This window comes from Hypanus sabinus, chromosome 22, assembly GCF_030144855.1.
Source record: "Hypanus sabinus isolate sHypSab1 chromosome 22, sHypSab1.hap1, whole genome shotgun sequence".
NCBI classification, from domain to species: Eukaryota; Metazoa; Chordata; class Chondrichthyes; order Myliobatiformes; family Dasyatidae; genus Hypanus; species Hypanus sabinus.
Genome location: NC_082727.1, coordinates 58015432 through 58034558, shown reverse-complemented (window position 1 = coordinate 58034558; position 19127 = coordinate 58015432). Strand labels below are relative to the sequence as shown.

General features: G+C 46.3%; 1 protein-coding gene across 3 annotated transcripts in view; it reads right to left on the bottom strand.

Annotated features, from left to right (window-relative positions):
- LOC132379655 (uncharacterized) overlaps window positions 1-19127 on the bottom strand; it is a 66876-nt gene that overhangs the window by 9894 nt on the left and 37855 nt on the right. For all 3 annotated transcript variants that reach the window (XM_059947833.1, XM_059947832.1, XM_059947834.1), the window contains 6 exons: window positions 7958-8109; window positions 5841-5986; window positions 5014-5210; window positions 4701-4808; window positions 3759-3824; window positions 2354-2464 (listed from right to left, as the gene is read on the bottom strand). In XM_059947833.1, the coding sequence (XP_059803816.1) occupies window positions 2354-2464; window positions 3759-3824; window positions 4701-4808; window positions 5014-5210; window positions 5841-5986; window positions 7958-8109 (780 nt within the window). The remainder of the gene's footprint in view (window positions 1-2353; window positions 2465-3758; window positions 3825-4700; window positions 4809-5013; window positions 5211-5840; window positions 5987-7957; window positions 8110-19127) is intronic.

Sequence of the window (19127 nt, the reverse complement as noted above, 5' to 3'; positions counted from 1 at the left end):
TGCTGGGGGCAGCCTCCAAGTGTCACCATGCTTCCAGTGCCAAAATAGCATGCCCACAACATATTAACCCCAACCCATAGTATTTGGAACATGGGAGGAAATCAGAGCACTGGGAGGAAACCCGGGAGAATGTGCAAACTCCTTCCAGACAGTGGTGGGAACTAACTCCCAATCCTTGGCACCATAGAGCATTACATTAACTGCTACACCCCTTTTTTAGCTTAACCTAGAGTAGATAGGAGAGTTATAAAATAAATTGTCTTGTTAGCTTTTATATTTCCTGAGGCCACATTGCCTTTGAAATGAAACAGTCTCATTGGTCCCAGTGACCCTGATGCAAAAACTATTCATCAAACATGAACCCAAAGTTTCACTCAAAACTATTGGCAAGATCAATATTTAATTTTGACACATGAACTTCATCAAAGCCAGCTGTCTAGTATTCAGGAGTAGCAAACTTTACTAATGTTGCCTCTTACCTAGGTTTGCTAAGGCTAATTTATCGAACATTTACCATCTCTTAGCAATCCTGGGTATCACATTCTCAGCATCATTTAAAGTTGGCTAGAAATAATCAAATGTATACAGAACAATGCAAAAGTCTTAGTTTTATATATAGATAAATAGATGGAGTGCCCAAGACTTTTGCACAGTACCGTTTTTATCTACATGGAGCAGGGGGAGAATATGTAAATCTGGTGGGAACAAAGTAAGTTTGGAAGGCGTGGGTAGAGCACCACAGGAGGGGTGTGGAACAAGTGGCAGAGAAGTAGTCCCGGGCAAGGGTGGGGCAAATGCAGACAACACCCAGCCCTGAGGCACTAGATAATTTGAATTGAAACAATTGGTTTATTGATCATTACAGAATGCCTCTCTGGTGCTTTCTGCTCCCTCCCCTCTCCCTTCCTCTTTTCCCAACCATCATTCCCCTCTTCCTGCCCCCTGCCCACTCGCAGTTCACAATAGAGACACATATCAGTATCAGGTTTATTATCACTCATATATGCCAAAAAATTTGTGGGTTTTTTGCACCAGTAGCACAATACAATATATAAAATTACCACTGTACTGTATTTAATGATTAGAATCTGTTTTTAAAAAAATGAACTACAGGGTAAATCAGGGGGAGATTTGTTAACATTTGGAATATGTGGTTAAATCAATCAGTTATTCTGCTTCTTGAACTACATCAGTACCTTGCCATTGGATGGGCTTTTAAACTTAATACTCAGACATCACACTGTTTCATTGACCCACTCACTAATCACACCAGAAGGAGAGTTCTAGTGTAGATGATCTATTAATAGAGAAATGATGCAGCCATTTGGTACTGGAAAGTGAGGAGTTCCATTACTTCTGAATTAGATTTCTCTCAGAATTATTTCCATCTTCTTTGTTTATACTTAGCTTTTCCACCACATCCTCTTTACTTTGCTTACTGACCTAACTTAAAGATGAAGTTCCTGATTTACACTGTGCACGTGTCATTTGGATCACAGTCCGGTTAGTTGAAGACTACCACATTTACCAGTCGCTCGTGTTACTCTGTCATGAATGCTATAGCAGCTCAGATTTGTAGCTGAAATCCATCAATCAAAAGCTCATGGAAGTGCAAGCTGAATGGCATGCTTCAATCATTTGCCACTCACTGCCAAATGCAACCCATTTGATCATATTGTTTACAGCAGCTGTGGTCCATTCATTTACATAATGGATAGACAATTGATGAATACCGGCAACACACACAGAGCGCTGGGGGAACTCAGCAGGTCAGGCAGCATCTATGGAAGTGAATAAACAGTTGATGTTCCAGGCCGAGATTAGTCAGGATTGGAAAGGAAGGGGGAAGATGCTAGAATAAAAAGGTGAGGGAAGGGGAAAGAGGATAGCTAGAAGGTGATAGGTGAAGCCAGATGGGTGGTAAAGGTCAAGGGCTGGAGAAGAAGGAATCTGATAGGAGGAGAATGGACCATAGGAGAAAGGGAGGGAGAAGGGGACTGGGGGGGAAGTGAGGGGTAGGTAAGAAGAGGTAAAAGGCCAGAGTTTGGAATAGAAGAAGGAGGGAGGGGGAGGGAAAAGATGACCAGAAGGAGAAATCAATATTCATGCCATCAGGTTGGATGCTACTGAGAGAAAATATGAGGTGTTGCTCCTCCACCTCTTGTGCCAAGATGAGGCCATGGACTGACATTACCAGCTAACCTTCTAAACCTCAATACTGATTAGTGCCTACCAACTGGAATTATTGTAGAAAACTTGATCAATGACTGTTTCGTATTATGGATTCTTATGGTCTTAAAATGGAAATACCTTATCTATTTATTAACAGTACTGCTTGCAAAAACCTACTCACCATTTGTCAAACAGGGACATGAATTCAAGATATTTTACATTCCCTTGGCGATCAAGCGGTATCCTATTCTTCAGATAATTCTTTTCTTCATCAGTCATGTTGATACTAAACCTTACATGATAGACATGTATGAGATTATACACTGTAGTATTAAAATAAGATGCTATTTTAATCTCCTTACAAAGGTTCGTTTCAGTAAAACACACAAACTATGCATTTATTTGCAAGTCTGTAGCAAAGAAATTTGGACATATTGATTATTTCTCCTGCTTTGGACAAAAAGAAAATGCCAGAACAAAAGCTTATCCATTGTTGGTCTATTGTCAATGTATCAGATACTTGCCCATATTTGGGAGCAAGTTTTTCCTTTGGAAAATGAGACATTTCCCAGGAATTTCCCCATTTTTCTAACCTCCAGAGCAAATGGCTGAGTCTCAAATATGAACTCTATCCAGCTGGTTCAGGATGTGATCAGCAGAGAAGCAGGAAGTCCTCTTTAGACGAGGAACATAAACAATTCAAAAAGCCTGTAACACATTGTGCAAAACCGGCTGTTAATTAAGTATTGAAAGTAAGTCTCAGAGTACATTTGTTAACCAAGTATGTATGGATTATACAACCCCGAGATTCGCCTTCCAACAGGCAGCCACGAAACAAAGAAACACCATGGCACTCTTTCAAAGAAAATGTCAAACATCGAACACACACAAAAAAAAGAACTAAGTGTGCAAGCAGCAACAAAAAAAACATCAAACAGCAGAGGCCTTGAAACAGTCTAGGAATGTTCATTTTAGTTCATTTTAATTTAGCACTGTGTCATTCATTGACAGGAGGCAACTGAGCCAGTCTGCCCCGATGAAAATCATGCAAAAATAGCAATAAAAAAGGAGTTGGTCGCTGGCACGGTCTCATCCAGTATTGTTTAATTGATAGTAAATATGTTCAATTTATTCATAATTGTTGGTCCTTATCATTGGAGTTTTACAATCATACTGAATGAAATTTTAAGCAACAAAATGTTACCAGTAATTAGAGTGAGAGATTTTGCCTAAATGAAACAGAAATTGTGTATACAAATTTGCAGTTTATAATTCATTGATGCAAGATTAATATTAGAGTTTATTAACATAATGCCTATAATTTATTAAAGATTATTAACCATTCATCAGTTGGTAAAGCTGGCTGGTGGTGTAGTGGCATCTGTACAGGACTTTGAGGCAAGTGGTCCCAGGTTCAAATCCAGCCAGCTCCTAGTACGCTTTCCACTGGTGCTGAGTTGAGCATCGAGCTAGCAACCCAGCCTTGTAAAACAGATAAACTGCTAAAGATGCAGCAAGTTTGTCACCCGATGCACCAGTGAGGCATGGAGGACATTACATTTGTATCAGGTGGTTTGATTATTTACCTGCTGTTTAAGACTGACCAGAAGTCCTGCTGGCTGATTACATCTAGCTTCTTGTTGTCAATTTTACTGCAAAATAAGATAATACAACGGTCTTATTTGTTAGTAAAATGCATGTAATATCCTACTACGTAATTGCATGATACCTGACATCATGTTACTTTTGCAGTACCCTTTGTGTTAGAATGTCACCATCAAAACTTCACACTGTGTTTGCTGAATGGTGCACTGGCAAGTGTTCCATCTTTTGGAAAAATATTAAACCAGCCTGTAGGAGCCACATCTATGTGTGTTTATTATGTTTATTATGGTAACTAGTCAAATGAGTGGGACTGTGGTAAAGGTGAAGGGAATAAACTACGCCTTCATGCTTTGTTAGTCACAGTTTGTTTGTAGCTGGGTCATTCAACAATGCTCAATTTTACTTAGCTTATACTTGGGTGCCCTTTAGTTTTGTCGCTTCAAGATTATATGTTTGCTAATTGCCAATAAACAATCGAATGCATATCCTCAACTTTTGAAGCAATCATTATTGGAGTGAGGACATGTCAAGCAAGTATAACAAATCCATAGGGTCGCCAGCAGTGGCCGCTGGTTTGGTTTAGCCTCTACACAACTCATATCTGACAACATAGAGAGATGAAAAAAACATCCCATCACAATATTCATGGGAGAGCAAGAAAACTTCTGCTGTTCCTGTCATCAGCCATTCCACAGCCAATACTAGTAATCCAGATTAACTGGCCACTTCACTCATTGCTCATTTTGGAATCTTAGTACTTATAATTTTTTTTTGCAATATTAACAACTGTGATTCTACTTAAAAACAATTAACAGTGAAACAACTTAGGATCTCCTGAAGATGTTATCGATACAACATACAATATACTACAATGTTTTTCTGATCAGTTCAGGATAACTATGAGTGAGATAACATTAACTTACTGAAAAAGTCCTAAAAGGGTAAGGAATTCATAATGCAAAAGATTCATTAGTTTTGCTTCCAAAGCAGTCACTGAGGATTGTGAGCCATAACTGCTGAGTTTATTAAATCTGTGTGGAATAATAGAGAGTTATTAAAAACATCAAAGACACAACTCATCCTGCAATAATTTCACAGGAATTACTGCATAAAGTCACTGTATAATTTCAATACTCAGATTAATCACTGTATACAATTTCACTTATCAGAGACAAATCCTAGAATGATTAAAATGAAAGACTTATCTGTGTTTGCCTGACTCCTCATTAATCTTACCTATGATTTTCATCAGTTATAATCCTGTGAGGAATCCCGTTTTTACTTCTGTCTTGGAAATTGTGAAGAAATTCTACATAATTTACATTTGGTGCAACTTCTTGAAGGCCGCAACGCACAAGGAAAGTATTTAATTGATCTTCTTTGAGTCGCAGGTCAAATTTTTTCAGGACATGCAAGAAGTTTTCCCTGGTTACCTTGATACAAAGTAATAACAATTTTATCAGAATTGCACAAGGATTTCACTGTAATTTGCCTCTGCCCTATATTAATTTCAAGAACTGGAACTGGAACTGTTGGAACTGGATTCTAACCAAGATTTGTTTACACTGCTCTTACTTTGGTACATTAAATATTTCGTTTCCAAAAGTAAGCTTCATTTAAGTTGTATTAAGAGTACATTAAAGATCACCTTGATACCAGCTGTAGATGATCTGACTGCATTTTAACAAATGCTGTTGCATTTAAGCAGTGAAAAATCATTTTTCCAACACTCTCCCATAAAAAACGCCTTTTATTTTTTTCTACTCTATAATACTATGAAATTATGCTATTAAATCCAGACTCTGTTCTAATGTTACACAAAAATTGGAATTATGACCTTTTGGCATGTTCTGCTGTGAACTGAAAGAAACTATGATTTCTAGATAGGACCAGTGAGGTTTATTATCTCTTCCCCTCAGTACTGACATACAAAGGCCTTTGCAACAAAATACTATTACAAAGACAAACAGGAAAAGAAAACTGCCTGAGAACAAACTATAACTTTGAGTGATTATTGTACTTTTACCAAGATAAATGGCAAGAACTTCTGTGTGCATTGTTACCTTTCCAGAATTGTCTTGGTCATAGCAACAGAACTCAGTCTTCATGCTTTTGAAACCTTCTCTAAATTTTTCCTTCAACCAGTTCTCAATGTCCAGTGTCAGCTTCCTCTCTCTTTCTGCTTTGGTTGGGTTTCTAGCAGAGAACCCTATATTTGAATGTGAAAAATTATCAATTATTAAAATAAAATTCAGTTTGGTAATGCTATTGAATTTTTCCCATTTGGCACACGTATTGGTGTACTTTGAAATGCATCCAAATCATGTTTACCTTTAATAACAACTGGCAAAGTTTTTGAAATACTATAAGTATTTGAAATCTTGAAATTGACTTAGTTATGCATCAAGTTAAGTACACACACCCCAATTATTTTTTGACTTGGCATTAACCAAATTAAGCTCTCACATCCTCCAAGCTGCCGTCTCAACCTTACACACAAACAAAATGAAATATTGTCAGTCAAAATATGACATCATTGGTCAAAATGAGACATTGTTGGTCAAAGCTCTCACATCCTCCAAGCTGGTATCTTAACCATACATGCAATGTAAATGAGGATTTGTTGGTCATAATATTATTTAAGATTTTACAATATTTATCTTTATTTCCACATCTAATTTTCACATTAATCCGGACAGGAGAGCACTGAGTTCCATGGGTCTGATTGAAATGGAGGGTAACTGAGTTAAGTTGAAAGTGAGGTCTTATTACCATGGGACTTACAGCTGGGCAGAGGAGACACTTTCTTGCAGTTTAGAGGAACCTCATCTACCTACACAAGTCTGTTTCTGATCATGTAAATGTTATTCTAAGCCGTGGGCACTCTCCGCAACATCCAAATCCTAAGCAGGCAGAAGAGAGAAAATTTGCAGAATGCTCAGCGGGCCAGCCAGCATCGATGGAAAAGCGTACAGTCGACATTTCGGGCTGAGACCCTTCATCAGGACTGGAGAAAAGAAGTTGAGGAGTCAGAGTAAGAGGGTGGGGGAGGGGAGGAAGAAACACAAGGTGATGGGTGAAATGGGGAGGGGGGAAGGAGTGGTGAAGTAAAGAGCTGGGAAGTTGATTGGCTAAGGATACAGGGCTAGAGAAGTACGAGTCTGATAGGAGAGGACTGAAGGCCATGGAAGAAAGAAAAGGGGTAGGAACATCAGAAGGAGATAAGGTGAGAGAGGGAAAAGGGAATGGGGAATGGTGAAGGAGAGAGGGGGAGAGGCCTCCCATTTTAATTCCACTTCATATTCCCATTCTAACATGTCAGCCTATGGCCTCCTCTGCCGCCGTGATGAGGCCACACTCAGTTTAGAGGAGCAACACCTTATATTCCGTCCGGGTAGTCTCCAACCTGACTGCATGAACATCGATTTCTCCAACTTCCAGTAATGAAACCCCCACCCTTCACCATTTCCTTCTTTCACCTTACCTCCTTAACCTGGCCCTCATCTCCCTCTGGTGCTCCTCCCCCTCTTCTTTCATCCATGGCCTTCTATCCTCTCCTATCAGACTCCTCCTTCTCCAGCCCTGTTTCTCTTTTGCCAATCAACTTCCCAGCTCTTTACTTCACCCCTCGCCCCTCCCCTCCCGGTTTCACCCATCACCTCGTGTTTCTTCCTCCCCCCCCCCCCCCCCACCATCTTACTCTACTCCTCATCTTTTTTTTCTCCAGTCTTGCTGAAGGGTCAACTGTCTACTCTTTACCATAGACACTGCCTGGCCTGCTGAGTTCCTCCAGCATTTTGTGTGTGTTGAGCAGACGCAAGAGACTGCAGGAGATCAAATTCAGAATTTTAAAAAAACACGACTACTTGCCCAGAAACATAACTTTTCCTAAGGCCATTTGGTGCAGGTGGGATTTGGCCAGCAAGGGATAAACATGGGGTGTGCAGCCATCTTGAACTTCATCACTGATTGTAAACCTATTGGTCCATCCTAAAGCTGGCAACATACTGTGGGACCACACACACACCCCTCCCCACCCCCACCAATGAGAATTGATCCTCAGAATGGTTTTCCTGACAGTATTATTGGGTGCCCAGCTACTGCACTCCACCAGTCAGATGTTTGATAGTTAAAACCGTTCTCTGGTAACTTGAAGAATAGGAAAAATATCCACACGTACTGGGCTGATCTTCTGACAACCTGAATCGTTTTGTCTTGCCAAGAGCTGAGAAGGTTTTGTTCCATTCTTCACTTTGATTGCTTTTCGTCTGGAAGCCGAGTGTTCGCAGTAAACTGTCGGCTATAACAGTTCCAGTTTCATGGGGGTCATACCTGAAGGAAACATAAATAATTGTCTGCAGAGTCAATTTAAAAATAAAACAACAATGCGAAGGGCCACGAACAATCTGCTGAAGAAACTCAGCAGGTCAGCCAGCATCAGTGGGAATGGTGATGTTTCAGGTCTGTAAAGGACCAATGCAAAGCCAAGAAAAAGCAGGATATAGTACCTGATGGTAGCAAGATTTAAATTAGCTTTTGCACACCTAGGCCATTACATAACAGCATAAACCTAAATGAAGCTGAACAAAGTGCTGTGTTCAAAAATGGACATAACGTTATGTATTATAGACATTACACCATAAGGCTACTTTAGTGGCGGGGTGGCAATATGTCACTACCAAAAGAGGTGTAAGATGCTCCTTCCCTTTGCTACCCTGCAGGTCACTCTTGGCCAAGGTGTAGCACCTGTTTAGCCCCTGATCAGGGTCACATGAAGCCATGGGAGCAGGTGGTGGATGGTCGTATGAGCAGCTGGTGCATATCACAAGTCCTGGTTATGCGACCACTGACGCCAGGCAGGCAATCTCTGAAGAGTATTGATAATGGCTGAGGTCACCCGTCTTGTAAAGACACTGCCCAGAAGAAGGCAATGGCAAACCACTTCTGTAGAAAAGTTTGCCAAGAAAAATCATGGTGATGAGACCATGATTGGCCATGTCATACAACACAGCACGTAAAGATGATGATGATAAAACCAATTGGCCCAATAAATCTGCTCCACCATTCACTCATGGTGGATTTATTTTCCCTCTCAATCTCTGTTGCCCTTGCTCAGTGTCCCCTCCCCCATAACTGAAGTACTTTAAACCCTCCTGCTTAGCACTCGACAAATTTCCCTGCAAGGAGAGAGGCCCCTCTCTGTGTCACAACGACAGACTCTGTTCTGGAGTCTGGACACCCTCACAGACAGGTAGCTGAAAGGGGTTGAGAGGTCAGCAATCACACTCTTAAGAATACGCATCCCAGCCAATTATGGTTTATTTGTGGTTATCTTTAACTCCCTTCCTCTCATTTCAGTCTCGTCAAGTCAGGACTGAAGCACAGTGATGTCAACGCTCCCTGCTTATTTAGTCCATGTTCCAGGAAAGAAGATTACAATTTAGATTGACACTGTAAAGAAGCAGAATTTATTTAATATTAAGTTACTGCTTCCAAGTCATGGTGAGGGCATTAGATTTTAATTTGAGAGTTTCAGTTAGTAGCCCTGTTGGTCCAGCGTTTGCTATTTTTCCTTTTGTTCTGTACAGTTCTTATTAAAATTCAGTGGCCTGTTTATCCTGCTGACATGTCTATCCCCCTGCACTTGGGCCATCACCCAACACCACGTCACTCTCATTCAAATACCGTCACCTTCAGCCCAGAACAGAATGCAACGGTTCAGGGGCCAGACATGGCCTGTTTTGAGGAGCTGGGGTTAAGGAGGCTTGCCCATTGGAGCTGGCCGAGCATGATCAGAGCCTCAAACCTGGGGGTTCAAGCCTGGGAAAGAACTGTGACCATGGACATGGAGGTTAATGTAGAGACAGCGCCGAAGGCATCTCCCCAGTGTTTGCAGCTAGTCCAGGTACAGGGCAGTAACAGAGTAGTTAGTGCAATGCTAGGTACCATCAATCAGGGTTCAATTCCCACCACTCTCTGTAAGGAGTATGTGCACTCTCCCCATGATTCCACCAGATGCTCTGGCTTCCTCCCACACTCCAAACGGACATGTCGATTAGGCTCAGTGCCAGTACATTATGGGCATACTACGTTGGCACCAGAAGCGTGGTGACACTTGTGTGCTGCCCAGCACATCTCGAACTGTGCTGGGCTTTTTTAAACACAAACGATGCATTTCACTGTATACTTCGATGTACACGTGGCAATCTAGGGTGGCACTATTTCAGCTCAGAGTGTCGGAGTTCAGAGTTCTGTAAGGAGTCTGTATGTCCCCTCAATGGAATGTGTGAGCTTGCTCCCAGTGTTCTGCTTTCCTCTCACAGTGCAAAGACATACCAGTTAGTAGGTTAACTGGTTTTTGGAATTTTCCCATGATTAGGCTAAGGTTACATCATGGGTGCTGGGTGGCCTGGCTCAAAGGGCCAGAGGGGCTTATTCTGCTCTGTATCTCACTAAACAAATAAGTATGTAAATACTATCTCAGAACCACACAAGATCATTGCTGTCTGTGGTGACATGTGTGGTTCAGAGTAGAGTGCTTGGCTGACATACAGAAGACCCAGGTTCAATTTCCAACCAACGTTTTGCCACATGATTTGCAAGTGCTTTGAGCAGAACAATGACAAATCTCGCAGAGCTGTTGCCTCCGATTACCGGAGAACTGGGTTTGGTCCTGGCTTCGGGTGAAGATGCCGGTGTGCGATTTGTTCTTCCTGTAACCGCATGGGTTTCCTTGGGATGCAATGGTTTCCTATCACACCCTAAAGACAAGCAGGTTGGCATGTTAACCGACCACTCTAAATTGCCTACGGTTTTTGGGCAAATGATGGAATCTGGTGGTAGCGGATGTGGATGTGCGTTATGTCTTGTAACTTCAAAACATTGAATTAATTCTAAGGAAGACGCGGGAGTCTGAAATCCGGGTCTAACTTTGAGTTTACTTTAAGTGAAGCACACCCGTATCACATGGTAGTGTGATGATGTACACAATTCACATATTTATACATAACCCATAATGAATTATTTAAATGAACAAGAATGCTTAATCAAATAATATATATACAAAATTACTTAAGTATTAAATACACAATGATGAGAATATGGGGAGATATTTAAAAATGAGTAATGCAGACAACTTTCCCTTTAATTTTTTTTTACAGCTGCATGTGAGCAAGAAATTTTTTACACCGCCCGAAAATTGTGCGGCACTTTAATAAATATATATAAAGAAAGTTCCAGCTGTGTGGCACAAAGACTATGTGTATGGGGCTATTTCAGTTATGGCGCAGCCGTGCGCCCACGCAGCTTAGAGGCAACAGTGAATACGGGATTAGTCGAAATGGGTGGTCGGTGACTGGCACGGACTCAGTGAGCTGAAAGGTCCGTTTCCATGTCATAACTCGGTTTGTGCCGTAATGTGTAGTGACATTTGCAGAGCTTCCCCAAGCACATCCTCGGATCGTGCTGGTAACGACATAGTTCACTGCATGTTTCGAGGTATCTAAGATTAATAAATAAATATAATTTATTCTGGTTTTCTGTAACCCTAATAAACCAGGAATTTTGTGCTGCCATTAAAATCTTGATTTTCAAACAATTCTCCTCGGAAAGCCCAAGTCGCCACAGACACGTGGTTTTCAACATCAATGTTCGTCTTCATTGAGAAGTTGCTCTCAGGAAACGGGAAATGGTCAACACGTCTGCAGGCTAGGGGCTCCCGAACTTTTTATGACATGGAACCCTACTATTGTTTGAAGGGTCCATGGGGTGCCTGGTTGGGAACCCCTGCTGTAGGCCTATATAATGGAGAGAGCTGTTATTCTGCAGGCTGGTTGGAATTGAGCTTTGTTTTGTAGGTTTTAAATACAGTCGATTCCGGCTATTTGGGACACATCGGGACCAGTACATTTTGGCCCAATTAAGCCGCTGTCCCAATTAGTTGCAGTTTCACGGAAGTAGTTAAAATAGTATAAAAAAGACAAACTGAGTACCAAATTATATATGTCAATGAAATATAGAACAAACTAGAATACTACCAATGTATAAAATGTGTACTAGTTCCTAATACTCACTGATAAAGGAATTCATCCAATTTATGCTGCAGTGTTCTATTGATTGACTGTAAATGAACAAAATTAGCACAGACATCGAGTGCAGATAATAAATTGCCTTCATACAATTTCCAACGATTGCATTCTCAAACTCCTCATTTTCATTGTAATTTTCAAGGTGATTGTATAAATTTGAATAACTCATCGAAACCTTTGTAGTTGTTGAAGGAGTGAATTTGTTTTATTTACACTTCTGGTGGTTTCTGGCATCTCCAAGCCTGAATGCTTGAAACTGCAGTAAGCAAAACAGTTTTGAATTGTTATACTGTAGCGATGTGCTACACACAGCGCTGAAATAACGACACGCAGTCAGTAAGTCGTTTCAAGACTAGTTTATTCAAACTTCGCGGCGCTGGCATTTAATCCCTAGCGCCCGCCTCCAGGTGGAAATGACATCAGAGGTGCATAACGAAAATCTCCCCCCGCGTGCTGGCTATTTGTGAGCTGGTTCGCCTGTGCAGAAAGTGGGTCGTCACATAACCCCACCCCCAGAACCGGCGATACACCCCCCAATGTCCACAGTCTGAATCAGCCTCTGTTTGGGAGGTCTGCCTCTGCGTCGCGGTGCCTGAACCTCGACCGGCTGCGCCAAGACCACACGGGCTGGTTTGAGTCAGTCCACCGTGAAAACCTCCTCTTTCCCCCCAATGTCCAGAACGTACGTGGACCCATTGTTGTTGATCACCTTGAACGGCCCCTTGTACGGCCGCTGTAGCGGTGCCCAGTGTCCGCCCCTTTGTACAAACACAAACTTACAGTTCTGCAGGTCTTTGGGTACGCAGGTCGGGGTCCGTCCGTGCTGTGTAGTCGGTAAGGGGGCCAGGTTGCCGAGCCTTTCGCGTAGTCTGTCCAGGACTGCTGCGGGTTCTTCCTCTTACCCCCTTGGGGCTGGTATGAACTCTCCTGGGACGGCCGGGGGTGCGCTGTACACCAACTCGGCCAATGAAGCGTGCAGATCCTCTTTGGCACTGTGCGAATTCCAAGCAGGACCCAGGGAAGTTCGTCCACCCGGTTAGGTCCTCTCAGGCGGGCTATGAGAGCCAACTTCAAGTGATGGTGGAAGCGTTCCACTAGTCTGTTTGACTGTGGGTGGTAGTTAGTTGTGCGGTGTAACTGTGTTCCCAACAGGCTGGCCACAGCCGACCACAGGCTGGAGGTGAACTGGGCGCCTCTGTCGGAGGTAATGTGGGCCAGTACCCCGAAGCATGCTACCCAGGTTGCGATCAGTGCTCGGGCGCAGGAATCGGCAGATGTGTCGGTGAGCAGGACCGCCTCTGTCTACCTCGTGAACTGGTCTACCATAGTTAGGAGGTACCACGCTCCTCGGGACACTGGTAGGGGGCCCACGATATCCACATGAATGTGGTCGAATGGGTGGGTTCAAACTGCTGCGGCGGGGCTTTAGTGTGCCACTGCACCTTGGTTGTTTGGCACTGCACGCACGTTCTGGCCCATTCACTGACCTGCTTGTGAAGTCTGTGCCACGCGAACTTGCTGGAGACCAGCCGGACATTTGTCAAACCGTGTATGGAGTTGAAAACTCGCCGCCTCCAGGCTGCCGGGACGATGGGGCGAGGTTGGCCGGTAGCCACGTCGCACACGAGGGTCCTCTCACCTGAGCCTATGAGAAAGTCTTGCAGCTGCAAACCTGAGACTGCGGTCCCTTAGCTGGGCACCTCGTCGTCTGCCTGCTGCGCCTCCGCCAGTACTGCATAGACCACCCCCAGGGACAGGGCCTGGAGAGTGCGTCCGCCATGACGTTGTCCTTTCCCGAGACACGCTGGATGTCCGTTGTGTACTCGGAGATGTAGAACAGATGTTGCTGCTGGCGAGCCGACCAGGGATCGGACACCTTTGTGAACACAAAGGTCAACGGTTTGTGGTCCGTGAACGTGGTGAACAGCCTGCCTTCTAAGAAGTACCTGAAATGCCGGATTGCCAGATACAGTGCCAACAGCTCCCGGCCAAAAGCACTGTACTTGATTTCAGGTGGTCATAGGTGCTTGCTGAAGAACGCCAGGGGTTGCCAGCGCCCCTCGATGAGCTGCTCCAGCACCCTACCAACTGCTGTGTCGGATGTGTCAACCGTGAGGGCAGTCAGAATGTCCGCTCTGGGGTGCACCAGCATCGCAGCATCTGCCAAGGCTTCCTTGGCTTTAACGAAAGCGGCCGCGGCCTCCTCGTCCCAAGTAATGTCCTTGCCTTTACCCGACATCAGGGTGTACAAAGGGCGCATGATACGGGCTGCTGAGGGGAGGAAACAGTGGTAGAAGTTCACCATATCAACTAACTTCTGTAGGCCTTTGACCGTGTTGGGCTGGGCAAAGTGGCGAATCGCATCTACCTTGGCGGGCAGAGGTGTTGCCCCGTCTTTGGTAATCCTGTGGCCCAGGAAGTCGATGGTATCGAGACCGAACTGGCATTTGGCCGGGTTGATCGCGAGGCCGAAATCACTCAGGCGGGAGTAGAGCTGGCGGAGGTGGGACAGGTGCTCCCAGCGACTACTGCTGGCTATAAGGATGTTGTCCAAATAGATGAATGCAAAGTCTAGGTCGCGTCCCACCGCATCCATTAGCCGCTGGAACGTCTGTGCCGCATTCTTCCAGCTGAACGGCATTCGGAGGAACTCGAACAGGCCGAACGGGCTGATGAGTGCTGTTTTGGGGATGTCTTCAGGATGCACCGGGATTTGATGGTATCCCCGGACAAGGTCTACTTTGGAAAATATTCTTGCCCTGTGCAGGTTTGCGGTCCTGTATGTGCGGCACGGGGTAGCGGTCTGGAGTTGTAGCCTTGTTCAGTCTGTGGTAGTCACCTCATGGTCTCCAACCCCCGGCTGCTTTGGGCACCATGTGCAGGGGAGATTCACCATCAATAACTCACTCAGAGACGTAAAGGCGAGATATCGACTTTTATTGACTGGAAGAAGGAACAAGCAGTGAGTGACCACCATACTACATCCTGGAGACTGAGAGGCCGGGCTCAAGCCTTGATCGCCTTTATACCGGGGTCTGTGGGAGGAGCCACAGGAGCAGTCAGCAGGGGGCGTGTCCAGACAGGTATAGGTAGTTCACCACATTCACCCCCCCCCCCTTTGTTTTAAAAAGAGTCCCCATGTGGCAAAGTTTCTTACAAGTATATTTACAGGTTAAATCTATCAGGTGGTTGAATCTGTCACTGCGATCTACGTAACACCGGCTGTGATTGCACAGATACCGGTGGTGGTGATTGCACAGGTGCCGGTGGTGCTTGCACCGGAGACGGAGATTGTGTTGGTTCCGGCCTAACTGGAGGTGTCAGATATATGAATATATGAGTGTCGTGAGGAGTCTGTGTAGGGCCTGGTGTGCGCGGTGTCACCTCAGGTACAGGGTTCACAGTTACCGGGGAGTGTTCGGGGTAGTGGTTTGCTGCTCCTGCGGGCGCCAGGTCGCGGACGGAGACCGTGTCCTCCCGCCCATCAGGTAAGACCACGTAGGCATACTGGGGGTTCACATGTAGAAGGTGAACCCTCTCGACCAGCGGGGAGTATTTATTGCTCCTCCCATGTTTCCGGAGCAGCACTGGCCCTGGGGACGTCAACCAAACTGGTAGGGTGGTCCCAGTGGCAGACTTCCTGGGAAAAGAGAATAGGCGCTCGTGAGGGGTGGCATTGGTGGACGTACATAACAGGGAGCGGATAGAGTGGAGTGCCTCAGGGAGGACCTCCTGCCATCGAGAGACCGGCAACCCTTTTGACTTAAGGGCTAAAAGTGTGGCCTTCCACACTGTGGCATTTTCCCTCTCCACCTGTCCATTTCCCCGGGGATTATAACTTGTGGTCTGACTAGTAGCAATGCCCCTAGCTAGCAGGTACCGGCGCAGCTCATCACTCATAAAGGAGGACCCTCTATCACTGTGGATATAGCAGAGATATCCGAACAGAGTGAAGAGCTGGCGCAGGGCTTTTATGATGGTCGTGGTGGTGGTTTCGGGGCAGGGAATGGCAAAGGGGAACCATGAGTACTCGTCGATAACATTGAGAAAATAGACATTGCGGTCGGTAGAGGGAAGGGGGCCCTTAAAGTCAACATTCAGTCGCTCAAAAGGGCGGGTGGCCTTGACAAGTTGCGCCGTTTCAGGACAGTAGAAGTGCGGTTTGCACTCAGCGCAGATTTGGCAGTCCCTGGTCATCTTCCTGATGTCCTCCAGGGAGTACGGCAGGTTCCGGGTTTTCATGAAATGGTAAAATCGGGTGACCCCCGGATGGCAAAGATGTGCATGAAGAACGTATAGCTGGCCGAACTGTGCGCTAGCACACGTTCCCCAGGATAGGGCATCAGGGGGCTCATTGAGTCTGCCAGGCCGTTACAGGATATCATAGTTGTAGGTGGAGAGTTCTATTCTCCACCGCAAAATTTTATCATTTTTGATTTTGCCCCGCTGTTGGTTGCTGAACATGAATGCAATCGAGCGCTGGTCGGTCAGCAAGGTGAACCTTTTGCCGACGAGATAGTGCCTCCAGTGCCTAACAGCCTCCACTATGGCCTGGGCTTCTTTCTCCACCGCGGAGTTCCGAATTTCAGAGCCTTGAAGGGTACGAGAGAAGAATGCTACTGGCCTGCCTTCCTGATTGAGGGTACCAGCCAGAGCGAAATCGGAGGCATCACTCTCTACTTGGAAGGGAATGGTCTCATCCACCATATGCATTGTTGCTTCGGCAATGTCCCCTTTAATGCGGCTGAAGGCCGCGCAGGTCTCAGCAGAGAGGGGAAATGTGGTAGACTTGACCAGAGGGCGGGCCTTGTCTGCGTAATGAGGGACCCATTGGGCGTAATAGGAAAAAAAACCCAGGCACCGTCTGAGGGCTTTGAGAGTGGTGGGAAGAGGGAGTTCTAACAGGGGGCGCATACGGTCGGGGTCAGGGCCAATGACCCCGTTCTCCACGACATACCCAAGGATAGCGAGTCGGGTGGTTCTGAACACACACTTGTCCCTGTTATAAGTAAGGTTCAGAGCTTCGGCCACTTGGAAAAATCATTGGAGGTTGGCTTCGTGATCCGACCAGTCGCGACCACAGATGGTGATGCTATCCAGATAGGGAAATGTGGCCTGCAGTTGGTACTGGTCCACCATCCGGTCCATTTCCCTTTGGAAGACAGAGAAGTGATAGAGCCTGCCGCCCGCCTCAAAGGCGGTGTAGGGGTGGTCCTCTGGGTGGATGGGGAGCTGGTGATAAGCGAATTTCAGATCTATTGTCGAGTACACCTTGTACTGAGCTATCTGGTCGACCATATCCGCGATGCGGGGTAGGGGGTACGCGCCAAGCTGCGTGAACCTATTGATGGTTTGACTATAGTCCACGACCATCCTATCTTTCTGCCCAGTCTGAACAACAACCACCTGGACCCTCCAAGGACTTGTGCTCGGCTCAATGATCCCCTCCCTGAGCAGCCGCTGCACCTCTGACTGAATGAAGGCCCTGTCCCCCGCACTGTACCTCCTGCTTTTAGTTGCCACAGGTTTACAGTCGGGGGTCAGGTTTGCAAACAGCGATGGGGGAGGGATCATGAGGGTGGAGAGACTGCAAGTGGTGTCGGTAGCGCGGCTGTCGGCATGGTGCAGGGTGGGATGTGTGGGTCGGTGTGTGTGTGTAGTCAGTAGCAGGGTATATGGCGAAGTCCCACAAAACTGAGGATTCCTGACAGTGAGTGGTGGGAGGGGCCCATCATATGCCATAGTCACACTTTTGAGACAGCTCTGGAAGTCCAGCCCCAATAGCACAGGAGCGCACAGTTTAGGCATGACCAGTAGTGCAAAGTTCCGATATTCTGTGCCTTGCACCACCAATGTCGCTACACAACCCACCCGGATGTCTGTGGAATGCGACCCAGAAGCCAAAGTGATCCTTTGGCTTACCGGCCGTGTCACGAGTCCGCAGTGTTGCACTGTGTCCGGGTCAATAAAACTCTCAGTGCTGCCCGTGTCAAACAGGCATCTAGTCCTGTGCCCCTCCACCAGGATGTCCATCATTGACCTTGCGAGCTGGTGTGGGGCGCTTTGGTTGAGGGTTACGGTGGCCAGAGTTGAGCCATCTTGGTGCCCGGTAAACACCGGTGGGTCGGGGGCAGGGCATATTGACGCCGACAAGGATGGCTGCCCACATCTGGGCATGCAAGATGGTGGCCCCCATGTCTCACACGGGTCAGGGGCGGGGCATATTGATGCCGACAAAGATGACCGCCCACATCTGGGCATGCAAGATGGCGGCCCCCATGTCTCACCCACAGCGCTGCCCGACCCCGCTCGTAGTTTAGACTTACAGACCTCAGCGAAATGGCCCTGCTTCCCGCAGCTGGAGCAGGTCGCTTCTCGCGCCGGGCAGCATTTTCGGGGGTGCTTTTCGACTCCGCAGAAATAACACAGCTCAGGCTTTCGCCTGGCCGCCGCCGTGGTCGGGTTCGGGGAGTTCGTGGAATCACGACTGGCAGCAGCGTTGGCAAATTTGCTTGCGGGAACCGGCGGGGAATCGCGCAACTGGACAGCGTCAGCGTTGTACAGAGCAGTTTCCAGCGTGTCGGCCGTCTCGATCGCCGAGCGTAAGGTAAGATCGGCTTTTTCCAGCAACCTCTGACGCACGTACACTGACCTCAGTCCTGTAACGAAGGAGTCTCTTACCAGGAGCTCTGCATGCTGTTCCGCCGTGAGCATTTTGCAGTCACAAGTTCGGACGAGTGTCTGTAGGGCTGGGAGAAACTCGGCGCTTGACTCTCCAGGCTGCTGTCGTCGCGTAGCTAAGCGATGTCTTGCGTAGACAATGTTCACCGGCCGCAGGTACTGTCTTTTGAGGGCATCCAGTGCCCCTTCATAGGTCGACAGGTCCCTGATAAATGAATAAACTTTTAGGGTAACCCTCGAGAGGAGAATTCTGTGCATAACTGCGGGGTCAGTCGCACGAACCTCCTCCAAGTATGATTGAAAGCATGCAAGCCAGAGTTCAAAGGCAAGAGCTGCTTCAGGGTCTTGGGGGTCCAAATCCATTCTTTCCGGACGTAAAATGGTTTCCATGTTTTAAAACTTCCAGTCAATAAAATTGTTGCACCATCTATAACTCACTCTGAGATGTAAGGCGAGAAATCGGCTTTTATTGACTGGAAGAAGGAACCAGCAGCGAGTGACTACCATACTACATCCTGGAGACTGAGAGGCCGGGCTCAGGACTCAATCGCCTTTATACCGGGGTCTGTGGGAGGAGCCACA